The sequence below is a fragment of the Leuciscus leuciscus genome (assembly GCF_965113295.1).
Source record: "Leuciscus leuciscus genome assembly, chromosome: 9".
In the NCBI taxonomy this organism is placed as follows: domain Eukaryota; kingdom Metazoa; phylum Chordata; class Actinopteri; order Cypriniformes; family Leuciscidae; genus Leuciscus; species Leuciscus leuciscus.
Genome location: NC_138733.1, coordinates 14,201,033 through 14,222,565, shown reverse-complemented (window position 1 = coordinate 14,222,565; position 21,533 = coordinate 14,201,033). Strand labels below are relative to the sequence as shown.

At 38.0% G+C, this 21,533-nt stretch overlaps 1 protein-coding gene and 1 long non-coding RNA gene across 2 annotated transcripts in view; both read right to left on the bottom strand.

Moving 5' to 3' along the window:
- The window catches only part of prkd2 (protein kinase D2), a 42,709-nt gene extending 21,598 nt beyond the window's left edge, over positions 1-21,111 (bottom strand). Inside the window, exon 1 of the mRNA XM_082181153.1 lies at positions 20,215-21,111. Within this exon, the coding sequence (XP_082037279.1) occupies positions 20,215-20,541 (327 nt within the window). The 5' untranslated portion in view covers positions 20,542-21,111. The remainder of the gene's footprint in view (positions 1-20,214) is intronic.
- LOC309506069 lies at positions 7,102-13,054 on the bottom strand. Its single transcript, XR_014208632.1, has 2 exons — positions 12,231-13,054; positions 7,102-11,849 (listed from the first exon to the last, which is right to left on the bottom strand). It is a non-coding gene; the product is annotated as an uncharacterized lncRNA (long non-coding RNA).
- Positions 21,112-21,533: the final 422 nt, after the last annotated feature.

Sequence of the window (21,533 nt, the reverse complement as noted above, 5' to 3'; positions counted from 1 at the left end):
GAGAAAGAGTATAGAGAATCACTACACTCCAAACCCCAAACAACACCTTTCCACCCAGTTCCTGTTTTTTTGACTGCCAGAATTAGGATTCCCATGTGTTCCTTTCAGAGCGCATGTGGTTAACCTCCACCTCATTTAGAGGAAGAGTCGGACCAAGGTCCCTGCCTTCCGCCCAAAATTCTCCCTCCCTCTGCCTGAAGCTTCCACAAGAAAGTCAACAACCCTCCATATTGTCTATTTCCAGAGGCTTGAGCTGCTGCCAAAGATTATAGTCCACACCCGGCATGCTACCGCAACTTCTAACCAGCCTCTAAACAAGCTTGACAGCAGCAGGCGGCCTCAAGCACAAACCGTACCGCTCTTGCTGAAATGGGCAAAGGTTGTTCAGAATTTGTCTGCAATTAATGAAGCTGCTTCACATATTATTTCTGCTTTAGTGGTTGATGAGTCAAACGATTATTTATGTCCCATCATATAACTATAGAATAAAACTGTTACAGTCTCAGAACGGCTTCAGCTTGTTCGATGACTGACTTCTGCATATTTAACACAAAAAATGACAAGCTCTAAATCTGATTTGCTGATGGTGTGGGCTGCTACAATGAACACTTTTAATAAAGAAACAATTAGCCTACTGTATTTGGAAGGTTAGTGGAATCTAGTATATAAAAGATACTAGCAAGAGTTGTTTGATAGCCTGGCAAGCCAGGCCTACATCAAGATGTTAGGTCTGGTAATTCACCATAGACACGGCTCAATCCGAGGGGCGGGATAAACGGCTGTCTTTCAAATTCACTCTGCACGCAATAGGACAGGACTTCAACCAACCAGAGCGTTTTCCCAACAGTGGAGCTAATGTTAGTCTATTGATTCAACTTTTGAATCTGGCCGGCAAAACTACGAACACATCTTCCTTTTTTAAGAATGACAATGTTCTTTGCTCAAAGAAAAACTTAACTCCAAGTCCTCCAGAGTCGCGGCCAAAGCCGATTCGAAAGACTGTTCGCCAGCAGCCGCCATTCTTTGTTTTCAAGTAGCAGGGAACCGTCACAACTCTGTCGTCATTATGTTAAGCCCGCCCCGCCTACTCTATACACGATCTGATTGGCCTGACCCATTTTAGGTTTTACAGCTCCGAAAGTCAACGGAGAGTTGCTAGACTACCCTGGCTGCAAAATACATTTTGCTGCGGCTAGGGAGCGTCTAGATTTCTAGGCTAGTTGTTTGAGGCACTTGGCAAGAAATAAAGGAAAACATCCATGTGCTGAAATGTACAATAAATTTTTTTTCAGGGTTACATTTGTGGAATAACTAATATTTATTACTTTTAGAAATACATTTTGATTATAATATTTACACATTTACACATATGGCACATATATGTCATGCATAAGTCACTGGTAGCTGGAAGCACCGGAATTCGCTGATTTCACGCAGCCGTTATTTTGAAATCGAAAGCGAGGCTCCGGTGGGAAGAAAACCGAAAGTGTCGCCTTTAATCACAGGAGAGTCATGAATGCGATGGCGTATTGTTGTGTTTAATGATGTTGTGTCAATTCTATAACTGTATACATTTCAATTCATACTTTAGACTATATACAGTGAAATTCATTTATAAATAAAATTATTTTTTTATATATAATTCAGAAAGTAAAAAAAGAAGCAGGAATGAACTATATACATATCCTATATTGGATATTAACATCCAATAGTGTAAATCGCGGCAGCAGCTTCAGGTTGGTAGTCCAAGGCATTGTGGTTCTTCCCACCGGAGCCTCACTTTCGATTTCAAAATGGCGGCTGCATGAAATCAGCGTATAGAGAATGGGCTTTATGTGCATTAACAACAATATCTTGAGTAGCTTACAATTGGTGTATAAAAAGAGCAGTAACAAACAGAACTATTGCATTTGAAAATTCAAATGAATAGGGGGAAAAATAGTGACAAAATTAAATTTCTTGACAAATAATCTTAGAAATGGAAAACAGCATAGAAATGGGATTGAAGAGGTTTTTCTAAGTAAACAAACAACCCAGGTTTATTGGTGAAGCATTTCTGCAAAATTATATTACATTGCTTCTGTCAAGTTTCAGAACACTTTCAAAGTGAAATGTCCAGTGAATGGCACTAAAATCACATTCAGTCAGTTTTATCTGAAACAGATGAACGTGTATCTGGCAAAAATTATGTGGCATATGGTGGCAGTTTGGAAATTAAATGCCCGGTTAGTGGCGCTAAAAGTTCATTAGTTTACATGCACTATGCACTCTGGTTATGAGGTCATAAACCACATGAAAATAAGTCTTTATTAATTGATAATCTGCCCCTGATATCATAATTTGTGTGTAAAGGAGCAAAAGTTCTTGGTGTTTTACTGCATTGACCTGAAAGTATAGGTATATGTTGGTAGAGGCACTTTTTCCAATGAGCCTAGGTTGCATGTAAACATCTTAATGTTAACATTTTAGTCTTTCTTTTTTCATGTGCAATAATCACTATTGCTGTACATACATAGTCAATTTAATAAGAACATTGATGGTCTAAAACAATACACTCAAATAAGATGTGCATTATTCAACTGCCTGCATGCTTTAACTACAACAAGTACTTGCGGCTTGCTACTATGTACTAACCCAATGCTCATTTTATTAGCCAATTAAACTGGTGGCAAATAAGATGTTTTTCCAGACCACTGTGGGATTTTACAGTATGGACCTCAGGCCAAACTATCGGCCACAAATCGCTCGGCTACATATGTATCCTCAATTGTTCTTATGCATGTTTGCACAGTGGCACAGAGTCACAGACAATAGATGCTGGTGCAATCATATCTGCCATTCCCTGGGCTTTGCTTGGAGACAGCGCAGTGTTTCTATGGGTGCTTTGTGTTGACTAGGATTGTGTTTCCCACATGGTCTCGGGCGGCTGCGCCCATTATGATTCAGATGAATTATGGAAACATTTGCCCTCTTCTCTTCTCTTCTCTTCTCTTCTCTTCTCTTCTCTTCTCTTCTCTTCTCTTCTCTTCTCTTCTCTTCTCTTCTCTTCTCTTCTCTTCTCTTCTCTTCTCTGGGCAGTCTACACAAACACCTTTCACAACATCCGTCAGGACTTTGACCCTGTGTTGTCTCACCAGACATGAGCACGTTGACATAAAACCACACGCTATAAATAGCCAATGCCCTCTGCTTACAAGTAATTTTGCAAATCTCTGGAGTCTGGACTGACAAAGTAATAAAGATGAGTGACATTTATTTGCACTCCCAAGTGTGAACTGTATTCTCCCTCCTCATATTACCATATCAAATGCCAATAAAGGGTGATCCCCAGTGCGCTCCAGGGATTTGGGCTGATCTGGCAACAGCTTCTAATAAAAATCTAGTATCAAATAAACTGCACCGTTGATCTCCCAATGAGACGACTAGCTTTTTTAAAGTAGCTCAGACTGTGAAGCAGACATCAAAGCTGCAAGTGAACAATCCACGAAAATAATGCAATATTAGCTGTCATTATGGCCAATAACCATTAAGTGTCTTATTATAAAAATGTATGATATTGTATTATGTATATTATTTTGACATGTTGATTATCAAAACAACATTGACAGTCAAATGATTTTTTATATTATATTATTATATATTAATTATTATAATAAATATATTATAATAAATATATTAAAATAAATATAAATAAATAAATATTATATATATATATATATATATATATATATATATATATAACATGTTTCTCGTCTCTGTGGAGAAAATAAAAAAACTTTAATTCATTTTTCATCATTAAATTTGTTTACTTTTAATAAATAGCAATTACTTCTAAGCTACAGTTAAGCTACTAGGCTAACATAAATTAAGTAATTGGAACACGAACACAAATTGAAGTTATAGTCTTTTGACACTAAAAAGAATTCATACAATAATAACAATAATAATCAGATGTTAATACTAAAGTACTTTGCAATATACAATGGTACTTTTTAATGGTAACTACGATTCAGGGTACTTTAAAGAATTTAGTCCACCATTGTAGTCTTTTAGTTTTATTTTTTGATATACTGCTTACTTTATTTAACTTTGTCCTCTAGTGAAAGACATATGGACATTCACACATAGCGGCCTTTGCTATGTTTCACCCCTTTCACTTCAAACAGGCCTCGCAAAAGAGGGGCATCCGCTTGCACTCAAAAAAGAGGGCTGTGTACACAACACCGTGTTCAATTAAAAACAAAACTTTTTATGCATTTTGGCTGTTAATTTACATGACAACAGTGTTTAGGGGGACTGAAAACGTAAACTTTACAATCAACAAAAAAAAACAGCATGGAATCTTAATAACTCACTTAATCAATCCACCAGTAGGTGGCAGCAAATCATTGTCAAAACGAGTGAGTTATTAAGGGTACAACAACGATGTCCTAAAAACAGAAAAGTGTTTCCTTTACGGTTTTCGCGCACAGACGACAACGTTGTCAAAACGATCCCCATTCACACGGATCTGCGAAAACGATTAAAAACATTTTATTATGCTGCTAGGCCAGCAGTTAGCGATGTAACTTTGTAAAAAAACTTGTTAAATAAAATAAACCTCCCCAACTACTGGCCTGACAGCATAATAAAATGTTTTTAATCGTTTTAGCAGTTCAATGTGAATGGGGATCGTTTTGACAACATTGTCCTCTGTACACGAAAAAACGTTTTTAGTTCATCATTGTCCTGTAAATGTACCCTTAATGACCTACTCGTTAAGAGCATGATTTGCTGCCACCTACTGGTGGTTGATTAAGCGAGTGATTCCATACTGTTGTTTTGTTGATTGTAACAAGCTATAGTTAAAGAGACAGAATGCATTTACAAATAAACCATTAAGAGTGAAATATGAGATAACATTGTTAAATATAACAGATATAATAAAGTAATAGCAGTCAAAAATGTTTTTATCTTTTTTCCCTCACTGGGGGGCCTCAATCTCTCTTTGAAACGGGCCTCTGTATTGCAAAGACTGCCTTTGATCCATATATTAGCCTATTCATCTGTGATCCCCCTTAACCACTTTGTGGCTTCATTCTCTGATATGATCATGGCCACGACCAAGACCATGTTTTGAAAATGCGAACACAGTTTGGCCACAGCAGTTTTAGAATGAATGTGTGCAACACCATGACCCACTTCAGTTTATATTCCCACATGTCAAGGCCTGGTTCTTACAAACAAACTCCTTAATAATGGAACGAGAAGTCACTTTTTCCTTAGATTGCCCTTTGTGTACTATCCAAACATCAACTAATTGTAATGGAAATGCCCAATACTCCAATTCAGGACTCAAAGACCTGCTTTAATAGAGACAGTGTGCATCCAGAGATCCACATTCAAGAGCACCAGGCAACGTAGGAACAGACTATTTGGGCATTTTATGCTTTTTTGTTCAACATTTTTGTTGAGAATGGTTTATATTATTTATATTATTTTTCTATTCTATTTCTAACCAAGACATTTTCGGTTCTCAAATTTACATGACTACATTTTGCAATATTTTAAGCTCAAGAGAAGCTGGACCTTGTTTACGTCTTTAAAAATGTATGATAAATAATACTATAATTGAAAATTATTTTACAGAAGTTATTATTTATAGGAATCTCCTGCGACCTCATCTACTGTATATCTCTGTGGTTGAAAACCTCTACATTAATAGCAGGTAAAAGATAAGAAAAATAACAGGGTCGCCAAACCAAGAGAGGACTGTGTGACAGCATGAGAATCTGGGTCAAAAATAGCAACAGAGAAGTGAGAAACAAACTAATAGACTAAAGTTCTGCTTTTCATCATCACCGCCATTTCCTTTCATATCTAGTGTTTACAGCACACACACGCAGTTTATGTGGCTTTTTATGCCCAGCCCTTCTTCCTTTATCTGAAAACGACTTCACACATTCCTAAGCACTGAAAGCATGCGTCTTTTTGTGTATCAAGCTCTTGGATGCATTACGGTCAATAAAGTGAGATCTAGTCTTTTGATAGCGCGGTTTGAATAGATCTAGAAACACAGATAACTGTATTTTGAACAATGCCACAAGCAGATTAAACTAAAGTTGACAAATCTATTGTGAGACGTTCAAACATAATGTTATATCTTTCAGTCTATCAATGAACAAAAACAAATCTTCACAAACATAAGGCCTAAATAGGCCTATAGATTTATGTTGTCACACAGACGTTCATTGATTATACAGTCGTAACATAGACTCAATCAGTGAATCATGCCAGAAGCTGTAAGTGCTTATATGACCTATTCAGATGCCAATATGATTGCTAAAACCACTATTTGCACAGTAATTACTATAGTCAACCAGCATAAAGCAAATAAACAAGATATGCATATGACATCACATTTCCCGACCCAGATTTTGTAACATTCTATGTTAAAGTTTCCGTAATATAGCCTATTGCCTAAGGTTGATCTACAGTAGGTGACATTTAAGGTTCTGCCTTCAAGTGAACCTAAAACTTATATGCCACTCATTATTACCACATGTCATGCATATTAGTTGGAAACAAAACACAGACGTAGCTTAAAAAAAATATATATTGTGGACAAAAAGTCCAAATAACTACATCTGAATTCAAAATGATTCACTTATTTATAGGCATCAAAACTAAATGTTTGTGAACTGTGAAAATCACACTTAGGATTCTATACCAATTGACCCTTCGTTAAAATCAACTATGAACATAATGCACAGAAAAAAAAAAGAAAAAAAAGAAAAAAAAATTCCAATATGCAACTCTGTGGGTACCTTGTGTCAATCTTATAAGTGACCCATCAACAATATTTAACCATATTTGGGTTAAATACTATGTGCGATTTTCACAGGTACAACTTGCGGACAATATTAATGAAATAAATAGCCACTAACAAAGTAGCCTACACTTTCATGACTATATTTCTTCACACACTTAAGTACACTTTTAAAAAGTGCACAGTGTCATTGTTTTAATGTTCTTTTGTCGTGCTTTAAAAGAAGTAGGCTACACTTATTTTGATGTGTTGACTAACATACTAAAGCACATGTAAAGTACTTAAAAAAATAAAAATTACTTAAAAATTTTAAGCTTGGCTACATCTAACAAGTTTCTCAGAATTGCATGATATAAAGTCGCAATAGTGTGTTATAAAGTCAGAATTGCAAGATATAAACTCGCAATTCTTACTTTTTTTCTCAGAATTGAGGATTCATATATAGGGCCATATTAATAACAGCTTGCACCTGCGCACTTTCGGCATTGAAAAAAATGCTCTAGTCAATTGTATTTGCGCCATTATTTACCGCCCCAAAAATGTAGGTCTTAAACCATATGCTAATTTGCGCTGCTCTTGGTAGATTTTGTTGGACATTACAGAAATTATAATGACAAGTCAAGTTTCTCCTCAGATTCAGAATTTGAATTTATAACTCGCAATAGCGAATTTAAGTCAGAATTGTGAGATATAAACTCGCAATTACAAGAAAAAGTGAGAATTGTGAGAAAAAAGTGAGAACTGCGAGTTTATATCTCACAATTCTGAGAAAAAAATATTGCAATCAGAATTGCGAGATAAAAAGTCACAACTATCTTTTAAATTGATTTATTCGGTGGCGGAAACAAGCTTCCATGCTATTCAGTATTAGATTTAATGTTAATATATGTTAAAACTTCTAAATTACAACAACATTACAGATGCGTAATTACAAATACATTTAAAATAATAATAAATTAAAGAAATTACATTAATGTACTGTATATTAGTTTACAATAAGCATTTGTCAGTGCATTCAACAGTATACTTTAACCATATTTCACAACAGATGTGATTATAAAAGTCCTTTAAGTGGGTCAAAAAAGCACTAAAAATTTCAGCTAACTGCATTTAATATATATTTAAATTATAACACATTTTCAAAATTATTAGCATGCAATTAAGTGTTTTAAAACAGCATGGTATTCATGGTTAGGCTATATATTATTTTCATAATAAGCACTTTTTAAAAGTATGCTAAAATGCAATTCTTTTCACAGTGTAGGTATGAAGCAAAAGGAGATTACTGTGTAAAGTGGCAGACCAGACTGAATGAATATTAGGAACAATGGCTGGTTGTTTGCAACATGCCTGTTTTGTTTCCAATCAGTACAGCTTATACACTTTTCACAAAGATAACCCTTTCAAAAACAGTTCTCTCATAATCTGTTCCATTGTGAGCATTTAAATTTGAATGAACGACAGAAACTGGACTGTGTCTGTGAATGCTTAATGTTTGTAGGAATTGGACAGCAGGTATGCAAATGTTTTTAAAATGTTGCAAACAGCCCTCGGAAGAGACATATACAAAAGGCTCATCTTTAAAATAACACAATACGAATAACGCAATACAATGTTTGAGACAACACCCTTGGCTGCAACTTCTTAAGCCATCCACCGTCATCACCCCCGAAATAGTCTTCTGTTACAAGCTAAATGGCTAAAACAAAAACTTCCCAAGAATTTTGGCAGATATTTACATGAAATTAAACGGTGCCATGGTAATTGCTGTGTAAAGACGTCAACGCTACACTCATTAGAGGCCAACAACTGCTTGGCTCAATGCGGGAATTTCACCGGCCTTTGTGTTTGTGTGTGATGGAACAAATGCTTTTCGCGAGTCAGGTTATTTTTGGGTTGCGTGATGTCATAGTACCTCCAAGCTGAGAAACGTATCAGAAATGCCAAGTTTTTTTGTTTTTTTTCTCATAAGGCACGGTTCAACAACCCGAGACAAAGGAATGAATGAGAATTCCCCGTCGCAAGAGATGACGCAATAAACGGGTGATGTCAGTAGCTGATTCACAACAAATACAACACTGAGGTCAGTTGGAGAAGCACAATACAATACCATAAAAGAGTCTATTCTACTGAGTTTTACTCTTTTCTTCTCTTCCTCCTCCCTCGTCCACTTGTGCAATGGGTAGTCCCCTGCAGCATAGGCACAACTGAAGGAGTTCTTTGCAATGCAAATCTGAACAGCTAGCGAAGTAGCTGACCAGTTTAAGAGACTATCCTTGTGGAAAAGAGTATTGAATGTAATCTTGTAGTGTACTTTAAAATCTGTACTTGAAGATAGTATAATAGGACTACTAACCAAATCAAAGGCCACTTAAGTGTATAATCAGGACTCTTTTTTGCAAGTGTCCTAAAGTGTTCTTCTCAGAAGGGGAGATAAGCGTACATTGTTACATAAGGAAGTAAAAGCAATCAAAGACCCCATAAAATCAATGTTTTGTGGATTTTTGTTAGGTTATAAAGCTATTATCTTTATTAGCAAGCTAATGCTGGTGCACTCAAAAAATATGACAAATATTTTCGCAGATACACACATTTATTACATTTCATCTCTCTCTCTCTTCCGGAAAATAAAGCAAAAATGTATGACTTATGTATGTGCATAGGCCTATATAAAAATCACTAATAAAACGCTCTCTAAAACAAAATGTTATTCCTTCAAATGTCATCTGCAATGAACAGTCCTGTTCCCCATGTACATACTATGTGCATATTATAGTAATTGCAATAACTGGGTAATAACTACTAATCCTGAACCTGCCTCTAAACCTAACCTTAACCCATAGTTACATTATAATACCCAGTTACTTAGGTAAGTATACACTGTAGTGCTCTGTAGTGTAAGTACAAGTAAGTGCACATACTGTAAAATAAAGTGCAACCAATACATCACAGGAAACAAAATTGTTTTAGTCAAACCATTTCATTGGATCTTCGTGTAATATTCTTATAAACTCCACTAAAGCAACAGCAGGCCATGTATTAGTACGCCTGTCAGACATGGTAAAACTCATGTGATGTTTATGTAGAATATCGGGATTAAGAGCCTGACTTCCTGTTTGAGGGCAAGGAAGGAAAGTTTTTGGAGGTACCAAACGCACTGTTTCTTTGTTTAATGTTCTTGCGTCAGTCCCATGCAATCACCGTGTGGTTTAAGACGACTTTCCTTTGAGTCACGAGTAGATAACACAGATATAACAACAAAGGTGAACGTCTGTGTCATGGAAAAAGGTGTAAAGGCCAAATTTACATTCCACACATGGCTAGGGCCATTACGTAGAGCATGACAGCCTGCAGGACTGGTGCAAATACCAATGATGCTTTCTCACTAACTTAACAGTGCAGTCAAACTGCTGCTACAGCATTATAACTCATTGATATGGTATCATATATACAGTGTATGTGTGTGTGTGTCTATATATATATATATATATATATATATATATATATATATATATATATAGACACACACACACACGCGTATTATAATATTTAATAATGAATAAACAATGTTGCAAGCAGGATTTGATCTTGTATCATTCACATGAGTGAGCACCACAGCTACAATAAACCTGTTTATGTTTTACGAAAACCCTACTTGCCATTACATTCCAGGTTAAGTGAAACTTTATTGATAGCATCTGTGGCATGCTGTCAATCCCCACAGACATTATGTTGACTCGTCTCGGTTTGTAAAAAAACAACAAAAAGTGTGTTGACATAATGCTTTTACAATAGAAGTCTAAGGGGCAATTGTATACTGGAAAAACTGTTAAATACATTTAAACACATAGTTTATACAAGCTAAATATAGTGTCGCTTATCAACAGTCCATGCAGTTGTGTCAAAATGTATCTCATCACTATTAAAAAAAACAGTAAACACAGTAAAATGTGAACAAAGTCAAGAAAGGAGCACATAACTACATGATTTATCTATCTGTGCAGCACTTTTCCATGGAACATATTACACTCACAAAAAAAATATGCTGGGAATGCATAATCAGGAGTGCATCTAGATAAGATGAGACAACAAAAAACATTCAGACAACTAGGCCTACAGTTAAAATATACCACATTTTGGCTACATATGGATTAATTAATAAAAGCTTTTTAACAAAAAATGTAAGATGCACAATTTTGCCTTCAAAGACAACCTCCAACTTTCAGTGTATTACTGTAAACAAGTTTTGTTTTTGTAACCGAGGGATGAGTCAAAATAACTTTCTGTCGTAATTGACAGCATAGCAAGTGCTATCAACAGAGCTTGAATATTAATTTGGGTTGTGTTGTCAATTTCGCTCTATTTAACACGGTCAGTGTGATTTTGGAGCACTTTCAAAATCTTAAAATGCACGGTGACAACAAAAACAACAGTGTCTGAAAATGGGACCTTGTCGTCTACCTCCTGAACTCAACATGTTGGTTTAGATGCAAAAAATCACACACGCTCCAGACACACACACACACACACACACACACAGTGATTTCATTAAGCCCACAAACTCACTTTCTGTGTGCTGCCTGGGGCTGAAGCAAGGGCTCGGAAAACAAAGCAGCCTTTTTTTTATTCAAGCGAACGGTAACACGAGAGGCATGGCTGGCAAGCGGAGGGGAGAAGGGGGCGGAGGGGACTTGGCGAAGGGACAAAATGAGTATGTGCTCCACCGTGCTGAAATGGTCTTTTGTGGCCCAGGCATCAGGGTGATGAGGCAGGTAAGCCAATAGGAATGCCACATTGATCCCCAGAGCCATAGTCAGGACTTTATTACTTTGAACTGTAGTGTTGATTCCCAAGCCTAGACACACATAAAAGACCCTTATTGTGCCGAGAGAGAGTTTGCACCTACGTAACGATTTGGTCAGTTACCCGGATGCGCGGCCATATTGGAGGTACTCGGATGTAAACAACGGCATGGATTGCACTGTTTATGTACTGAACACATTGTTACACTAATTTATGATGTCTAAACCACAGAAAAAAACTAGGGCTGTCAAAAGATTAATCGCGATTAATTGCATCCAAAATAAAAGTTTGTGTTTAAATAATATATGTGTGTAATGTGTATAATTAAATTTGTATATATAAATATGCACACATGCATGTATAAGGCTATATTTAAGAAAAATTTGTTATTTATATATAAAAAAAATTATATTTATATAGAATATAAATTATATATAAATATATACAGTATAGGCCTATGTATGTAAATATTTCTTAAATATATACATGCATGTGTGTATATTTATATATACAAAATAATTATACACAGTACACACACATAGCCTATATTATGTAAACACAAACTTTTATTTTGGATGCGATTAATCGCGATTAATCTTTTGACAGCCCTAAAAAAAACACATGGAAGCAGCGAAATCATATAGAGAAGGACTTAGTAAGCAGGAAAGAGCGCGAAATTTTGACAAACTTAAGTTAATATGTGGTAAAGATCCGAACGGGCTAGCTTCTCTAGTCCTTACTGCAATTCTTCCTTCTATTTCTAATCCCGACATTGGCTATGTTCAGATTGTCAGTCCAAAAAAAGCACATGAAATCCGTTTCAAGCTACATCCATATGTGGTTTGAAATCCTATTCAAATCACATATCAGGAAATCCACTTCAGTCTGAACGCTCTGATCGGATTTCGCGTGGTGTATGTGACTTTCACGTAAAATGTAAACATCAGACGTTGTTATAGGGAACATGCTGAAAGTCGCAGCCGAAACAAGGCTGTGTTGTTGCAAAGTGCCGGACTTTGCAACAACGTATTTAGAAACGTATTTTGAAACCGGCGCGGAAAAAGAGTTGTGCATACCAGCCTCCTGCAGTTCTGGAGCAGGCTCAAGACGCAGTAGTCCAGCGCGGCGGCCACACATTTCCATGTTGTAAAATTTAAATAAGACAACATTTCTATTGCAAAGGCAAACCCCTCCATCAACGCAACATCATTGCCGTATTGTCAAAGAGCTGCGTGGACACACAAATCGGATCTGAACAGTTGCGATACACAGTGTGGACATTATTTTAGATCATATTCCAATCGGATACAAAGATAATCGGATTTGGACTGACAGTGTGAATGTAGCCATAGTGAACTACTTTACGTCAACATTTTAGCCATAGTCAACGCTTCATCTACACATGTGGCTGATGCTGTGCCTCTCTCAACCACAAACGGCATCTTACATTTACATTTACATTTATTCATTTAGCTGACGCTTTTTATCCAAAGCGACTTACAATTGCTATATATGTCAGACGTCGCACGCCTCTGGAGCAACTAGGGGTTAAGTGTCTTGCTCAGGGACACATTGGTGTCTCACAGTGGATTCGAACCCGGTTCTCTCACATCAAAGGCATGTGTCTTATCCATTGCGCTACCACCACCCCCCATCTTTCATCAGTTTTTTGCACTCTTCTCTTTAACTTTCGGCAGTCTATAGAATTCAAAAAGTTTTTTCTCGGTGCGACCGATTAGACTAAAACACGACCATTTTTCAGCAGCAATAATCAGCCAAATTTGCAAGTCCGTTCAGTTCAGTGGCATTGTTTACGTTCAGTGCCTCCAAAATGGCCGACTTCCGGATTGATGACGTGTAGTGAAAACCCTCTTACAATACAGTGATGGTATATGATGCTAATACTATCATGGCACTTTGATATCTCTTGTGAAAAATTTACTTAATTGTATTGAATGTGCACTTGTAGTGTACATAAAATCGTAAAAGTTAGGCCTAACGTTATATATTTTTTTTAAACTTGAAACTGCGCATAATATATTAATGAAATAAAAGGCAATTAAAGTGTAACGTTACATGACTGTTTTTAACACACGTTTAGCACATGTTAGGTACACGTTTTTACACTACAGTAAGTTTTAATAATCTTTTGTCATGCTTTAAAGAAGTAAACTTAAAGTTAGAGAAGGCAATTTTGGAGAGGCTAGCAATAGCAAGTTTGCTTTGAAAGCATAAGGTCCCAGCCTCCCTTCGGAGCTTTTCAAACGTGCACAGCCAGAGTCTGCAATGCGTCACTCGTTAAATATACCTCATGTCTCAAAGCACATAACATTACAATAATAATGAACGTAAACAACTTACAGAGCTCTTACTTGTAACTTTACCGCCTGACTGCTGCAGCTCCATTTCAGCGTTGATTGATAGTGTTGCCATAGAAACGCATAAATCCGAGTCTGAGGGCGGAACAGCTCCAGGTAGAACGTCACGGGTTGCCGTATCTAAATTACGGTTATGACATGCGTGAACGCAGCATAATAACGCCGCCTTCACACTGGCAGTTGAAATCAGCACCGTAATACGCCCCCAGCGGACGTCGTACTACACCGTTGAAAAGCTTCGGAAGCGAGTAGAACAAAAATGGCGGAGAGATTAACGGTTGATTTTGTCAGTGTCAGAATGTACAATTCTGTATGATCTCTCTGATGAGGGTTAGAGACATTAATCGGAAGGCTGCTTCGTGCCGTGCGTCGAGGAAAATTCCCCAGGACGTTGATATGTCAGGTCGGCTAAATGTGATATAGTGGTATGGGCTTTTAATTGTATTAACTGCCCTAATAACGTTAGAAAATCATGAAAAAAAATAAAAATAAATGACATGACAACTTATCGTTATAGAATCATTATTTATTTTATTAAAAGTTGAGAATTCAGGTTTGTTTATCAGTACCATAGCAACGCTAACTTCCGCTGGAATTGTCGGATAGGAACCGTCCGTATAGCCTTTCGCAAGAGTTCAATTTTTTGAACGCATCCGGATGACCAACGGACACGATTTTTTTCGCACCGCACGTTCGGACCCGGTTCGCACCCATTCGCATGCGGTCTGCGAATCTCCATAGGAAATGAATGACTTCCGGTCGTTTCGTAGCCGTATCGGAGCTGATTTCAACTGCCAGCGGCGTAAGCTCTTGTTTTGGTTCAGGAGGAACTGTAAAATGTGGCTGCTGTTTGTTTTTGGCGCTCGGTGGCTGTCAGTCTTCAACTCTTTGCTGTATACGCTGATTTCACGCAGCCGTTATTTTGAAATCGAAAGCGAGGCTCCGGTGGGGAGAAAACCGGAAGTGTCGCCTTTAATCACAGGAGAGTCGTGAATGTGATAGCGTATTGTTGTGTTTAATGATGTTGTGTCAATTCTAAAAATGTACAAACATTTCTTTCATACTTTAGACTATATACAGTGAAATTCATTTATAAATAAAATATTTTTTTTATATATAATTCAGAATGTAAAAAACGAAGCAGGTATGAACTATATACATATCCTATATTGGATATTAACATCCAATAGTGTAAATCGCGGCAGCAGCTTCAGGTTGGTAGTCCAAGGCATTGTGGTTCTTCCCACCGGAGCCTCACTTTCGATTTCAAAATGGCGGCTGCGTGAAATCAGCGTATAGCCTCGTGTTCGCGGCTCGCGCTGATGAGGTGGCGTGATGATGTTTGCGCGAGCAGGGCACGGAGGTGTGCAAATACATTGACAGGCAGGTAGGACACATTTTTTGGTTCTGAGACCAAAAGATATATGTACTTTTTTAATATATATATATATATATATATATATATTTACACACTTCTATAAGCCTATTAATTGCTACCAGGATGTGAAGAGAGTTTCATGCATGTAACAAAAAAGGGGTTTTGAAAAGCATTGCCTATTATGTTGATGTGTTGAATAACATACCATGTAAAGTGCTTGATTAAAATTGTAACTTTACTGCGTTATTCATTAATATATTTAAGGTTATTGTATAGGCCTACACTATATAGCCTACTAAATTGCAACTTCATCATTACAAATATAATTAAATACATGACAGCCTAGTTTCAATAAAATGACAGTAAAGTATATTTTAGTTTACTATAACTACTTTAGGGCAGTACATTTTAACCATATTTAAAAGACAAAAAAAAGGGCTGAGTTTACAATGGTACTACTGAATGATTACCATATTGCACCATGGCACATGTCCATAAAAACATGGTAATACTACTGTACTTTTTTGTTCAAGACAGTAACAGGGAGCTCAGCATTTGAAAACACACACATACATAAATGCTTGTCTGCCGGTGTGACTGAATCATACTTCTCTCTTCACCCTGAGATCATGTGTTTACCCACTGTGGTAACCCACCCATTTAACTTTCTGCAGCAATCCGGCTTGGAAACACTAAACACAAAACCTCTGTTCTTACACTCATGCACATTCACGAATGCACACATAAACACACTGCTCCTCCACCTTCTCCAAAATCGCAAACGGCACACTCCACCCACACCTAACGTTCACACCGTCCTACATTACAGTCGATTCCAGCACATGTGAGACTGACACCTCGTTCCACTCGTTCATGCTTTTTTCATGGCGAAGTTAAGCTGCTTTGATTTGTATTATAATACAAAATCTCCATTCTTCCAAAGAAACCAACCAAACCATGGTTGGTCTGAAAAGAATATAATCCTAATGGGATTAATTACATACCGATTTACTAACAGCATGGCATTCAACAACACATTTCAAAACCAAAAGGTGTGCCAACTGTGAGATTAAGGCCTTACATACAGCAGTATTTGTGTGTCAGTGTACTAAACGGAGTGAACATCCTTCTAGCTAAATATAATGTTGTTATTTAAAACAAACAGAGATGTGCTAAATAAAAAAACAGGGACCAAAAATAATGTTTGTCAGTTAAATATTAAACATGATATAGACATCTATAGTAAAATATGAAATAAAGAACAGCCTAGTAACAATCTAGCAACACCCTGGAAACCAGCCACAACACCCTAATTGCAATGGCTATTTTTGCACAGTTCTTCTAGAACCGTTCTAGTAAAATTCTAGTTGTTTTTAATTCATAATAAATTAACAAGATCTTCGTCAGACATTCTAGGAAGCTTTAAGAAGACCAAGTTAGAACATTTTTATTTTAGTAACAATCACTCTTAACTGTGGTATTTTGTTTGAAACTGGTGCGACGGGTGAGCCATACTGCCCTGAGTAACATAAACCATCTGTGACCTCATAATTGAGCACCCAACATACTGAAAGAGTAATCTGGACAAAACCTCCAACCTCCAAATCCCGGCTAGACAAAAACAGAAGTTTGCTTTTGTTCCTCACTTGTTTGTTTTCTCTTTTTGAACTGACCAATGAAAGCTAATGTCGCATAGTACATGTATGCATTATGAAACTATTGTCATTATTCTTTCAAAAGCTAAATGTGGCTGTACCATGGTAAAACGACTGTATCATATGCTAATTGAATGGCGCTTTGACATACACCATTTGTACTGAATGATTAACATATTCATTGGTATCACAATGGTTCACTATTTGCATTGTAGAATTTTGGTGTGGCCAAAAATAATAGTCTTGAGTTTCAATAAATGTGTATGACAGAAAATCCTGTCTGAGGAAAGTGATCTGCCGCTGGCGGTGAAAAATGTGTTTAATTCAATTTGATTGTAATATAGATATTGCTTCCACTATCGATATGGACTTATATATTATTAAAATAAAACACAAACAACATAAAATTGTATTATTATTAAAACCAGTCTGTGTAGATCAAACATGAAGTTCACTCTACGTTTAATCAAAGAAGAAGTTGAGCAGATTTCTTCTAATCTAGGGACCAGCAACTCTTTATCTAAATTCAACATTTAGATTAAATGCAAAACAGCTTTAAGATCAGCTCATAAGAAAATATCCCTAACAAAACAACAAGCCAAAGATTGTCTCTCTTGTCTTTTCTCTTTTCACTTTTGTCATTCATTTCCTGTCGATAAGCACACGACCGAATGTGTATTTTGTATAGTCAAATGGTGGCTAGTGCATAGCGGCAACTTAACCAGGAAATACGGTCCCTCCATGCAAAGACTCTCCGCAGCCATGCAAATGAGCAGGAGTAAGAGGACTATATGGGAGTTGCACGGTGCAGAATTACCTGTGACTCCCCTGATACCAGACATTGTGTGCTTTACAGTGGCCGCATTTGTAAGAAAACAAACGAGTAGTGATTTTTAACCAGCTGCTCTTCCCTGAGGAATGGGGAAACACCCAATGATATCCAACCTCCTTAACCTGTAGGTCTAGAATGGATCTACTGTGTGCTGGGATTAAGAGGGCCATAAGTATCTTGGTACACAATATATTTTTGTACTGTTTAACTTTCTTTTAGTATAAACTGACACGTGCTTGCTGCAAACTGTGTGATTATAATTATACATTATATTAAAGAGGACAGGGTATTACTTGCCAATTTGTTGTTCAAACCACTGAAAATAAAATCACAAATCTGCTCTTTTTCTGCTATTAACACCCAAGGCCTAAGAGGCCAGTGGTGGGTGAACAGGAGATTGATGGTGTGATCCTGGCATTCCAAAGAATGCACTCCTTCAGGGATCCAGAGAAAGCCACACACATTCCTTTCTAGGGAAAGACGACACATGTGACTTAAACAACTATTTGTTTGATGTTCAACCTGTGTACAGCATGATTATTTAGGCAAAACGCCTATTTTGTTGCCAACCACATATACAAAACTCCTCCTAACACCTCATTTTCTTTCTTTTTTTTCTTTTTGTTGCTCAAACTCAAAAGAAAGTCAAAACCAGCTATAGAGAAGGTATGTCACATGGAGATGTGCAGAGATGGAACTAACTGCATTGTCTGGGAACCTGCAGTGAGAAAACAAACTCCTGGAGGAAACCCAAGGGAGCGGTTCAGAGGCGGAGGACACACTATGGCCTCCTACTTTGGGAGGAAACAGGCTTCATTTCCTCCTCTTTATCCCATGGACAATGGACTGCTTACGTGTTGGACCAGCAGGGAAAATAGGCTGGGCAAGGAACAAAAGGGACTACCCGATCAATGGAGACTGTCCTTGCCTGGTACAGATGCTTTAATTATGTATTACATAGATGGCAGGACAATTTTGCAGTTCTTTAGAGATTGAGGGAAAGTAAAATTTGTCCTAGAAGAGGATAAATTGAGCCTAGGGGGAGGAATTGAGTGATGCCGCCACATTACCCTCCAAGTGAATGGAAAAAAGTGCCTATGGAACAGAGGGAGCCATTTGAATAAACAGAGAGGGAACACTGTGACTCACTCTGCCTGAAGCCAAGGGGAGATGAGGGAAGGAGCCAAAATCCAAGCTCACAAATCTCCCAATCCAAAGGACACAACAGAGGACTTGTTGTAATCATCTGATTTGTGAGTTAAAGGGAAAAGCAAAGTCATGGTCAGTTTCCCATTAAAGTCCGAATCGCATTATAAAAATTTGAGGGTTAAAACATGACTAACCCTGTAGGTTCCCTTCCGAGGCAACTTTTGCAACAAGTTATCGCCTTAGGAATAGTTCAAGGCATTTACCTTCACATGGATAACAAAATTCAAGCCTGAGATTCAAACTAGTGATTGCAAAGCTCTCTGGGGCTTTTTGCAAAGCTTAATTACTGGTATAGTGTAGAATAGACAAATGCTTCCTGGAAAAATCTTTTCCCAATGAACCTTTTAAGCTGACCCTGGCCACTGCCCAGAGCATGGAAATCTGATAATTGAATCATCTCACAGTCTGATTGGCTGATACAATCTGTTGTTAGGTCCTAATACAGATCTGAGGTAAGGGCAGTCACGAATTGGATGGCCTGTTTTCTTGTCCCATTAGTGCAGAAATGGGTTCTGTACTGGACTACGACATTAAGTGCGTCTGATTTTTACATCAAGGGCTTGATTGAGCCCAACCCAAGTAATGGACAATGTTTTGATGTAATCAACCTTTTTATTTATAGTTCCAACCTTCCATGAGTTCACATATCAGTGAATAAGCAATGTTTGGAAATCAGTGTGGGATATATTTATGTGGAGAACTGCTGTGATAAGAATTGCCGTACGTTACCACAGCATGTTCTGCATACATTGCATTTCTCATTTGGTCACTGTGTGTTATGTAAGAAATATCTTTGACATGCAAGGTATGATGGACTGCGGGGAAAAAAAGTGGCTTTACAGTAAAGGAAAACCCTTCTTACTCTATTTAAATGTTCTAAAAATACAATGAAGAATCTTTGAAGTCTGGGTTTACTGAAAATCATTTTAGCAGCCCCCAAAGGCAAACCACAAAATTTCCATTGAATTTTCAAATATAAACTGCTCTAGAAAATTTTACATAAACAATGGAGAACATAATACATAAACAATGGAGAACATAATACACAAACTCTGAGGGCACACACACTTCTTCAAAACTTTTTAACTTCCGTTTGAGCTGTGCAAAGTGCATACACAGTATCAAGGCACAACGTACTGGGTGGTGCTTACCTTCTGGTCCACAATTGAACAAGCAATTTGTTTGATGTAGGCCAGGTCTGCAGTCTGAGGTAGAAGCACAGACTCTCTAGTCAGCCCAATCTGTATGATGAAGGAGACACCAGCTGGCGCCGGCGGCCCAGACGGCATTCCAGATGCCCCGCCGGGACCTGGGGCAACCACCATGTCCACTGTAGGGAACCCTGGTGTTTGAGATGTATGGACAGAGACCGGTGTCCCCTGATGCATCACCACTGACCCAGGTGGAGATGGGCCACCCGGGGGGAAGAAGACCTGGGACATGGGTCCCGGAGACATGAAGGGACTGACATTGGCCATGCTGTAGAGTCAAAGACAGTCAAGAGAGAGATACGACTGGGTAGTGTGAGGCAGCAAACTCACCTACACACACCAGCAGTCACTCACTCATCAATAGTGGCCGTCCCTGCTGTGTGTTCCCGTGTCTCCTAGAGCTTAAAAACAACGGATACCTTTCCAGGAAGTAGCTTGTCTTTCTTCTCGCCCTCTCTTTCACGGTTAGGTCCTCTACACGGCTTTCATTCCAGAGAAGGAGCAGGTGAGCAATGCAGATAAAGTTTAGCTTTCAAAGTAAGTATCCCCTCCTCCTGCTTCCTGTTCTCTCGCGACTCCGAAGACACTTTGAAGAGGGACACGTCCAAACTTCAAGGAAACACACTGGTGACATAAAAGAAACTTTAACAAATGAGAAACCAAAACGAATGCCTGTAGCAGTAAGTCCGTCTGCTCAAGATGGCCTCCAAGTACAGCAAATAAGCTGGAAAGAGCTCCTGGTTAGGCTTGCTTTGCAAGTCAGGCTGTGTTTCAGTTTCTTGTCGTGTTGAGCCGTGTCTGCTGTGCCTCAGTGAGAAAACTACTGAGAACACTCCCTCTTCCCCCTGCGTCCACCCCCCTACTGTCTGAACTAGCTGACTGACAGATCTTTTGGCCAATCAGCAGGAAAGAGCTGTGAATGAGAAGCTCTATGAGATCATACATATCCACTTCTGTTTCCTCCCAGTCCCACATACACCTTCTTCCCTCCCTCTCAACTTTTACGTCTCTCTCTTTGTGTAACACTTTGGCTTGTTTACTCCCCCACCCTGGAACAACTTTGTCCTCCTCTTTTTGCCTGGGGCCCCACATTAACTTGCACTCTTTTCTCAGTCACTCATTCTCTCTCTCTCTCTTTCCCCAGTCCCACACCAAATATCTGATCTGTGTAGCATAAACACACCTAAATAATCCGCCCACGTGTAATCCTGCAGCCGGACTAACTCTATGAAAGGTGGGAGTTCTGCATTTTTTCCCCT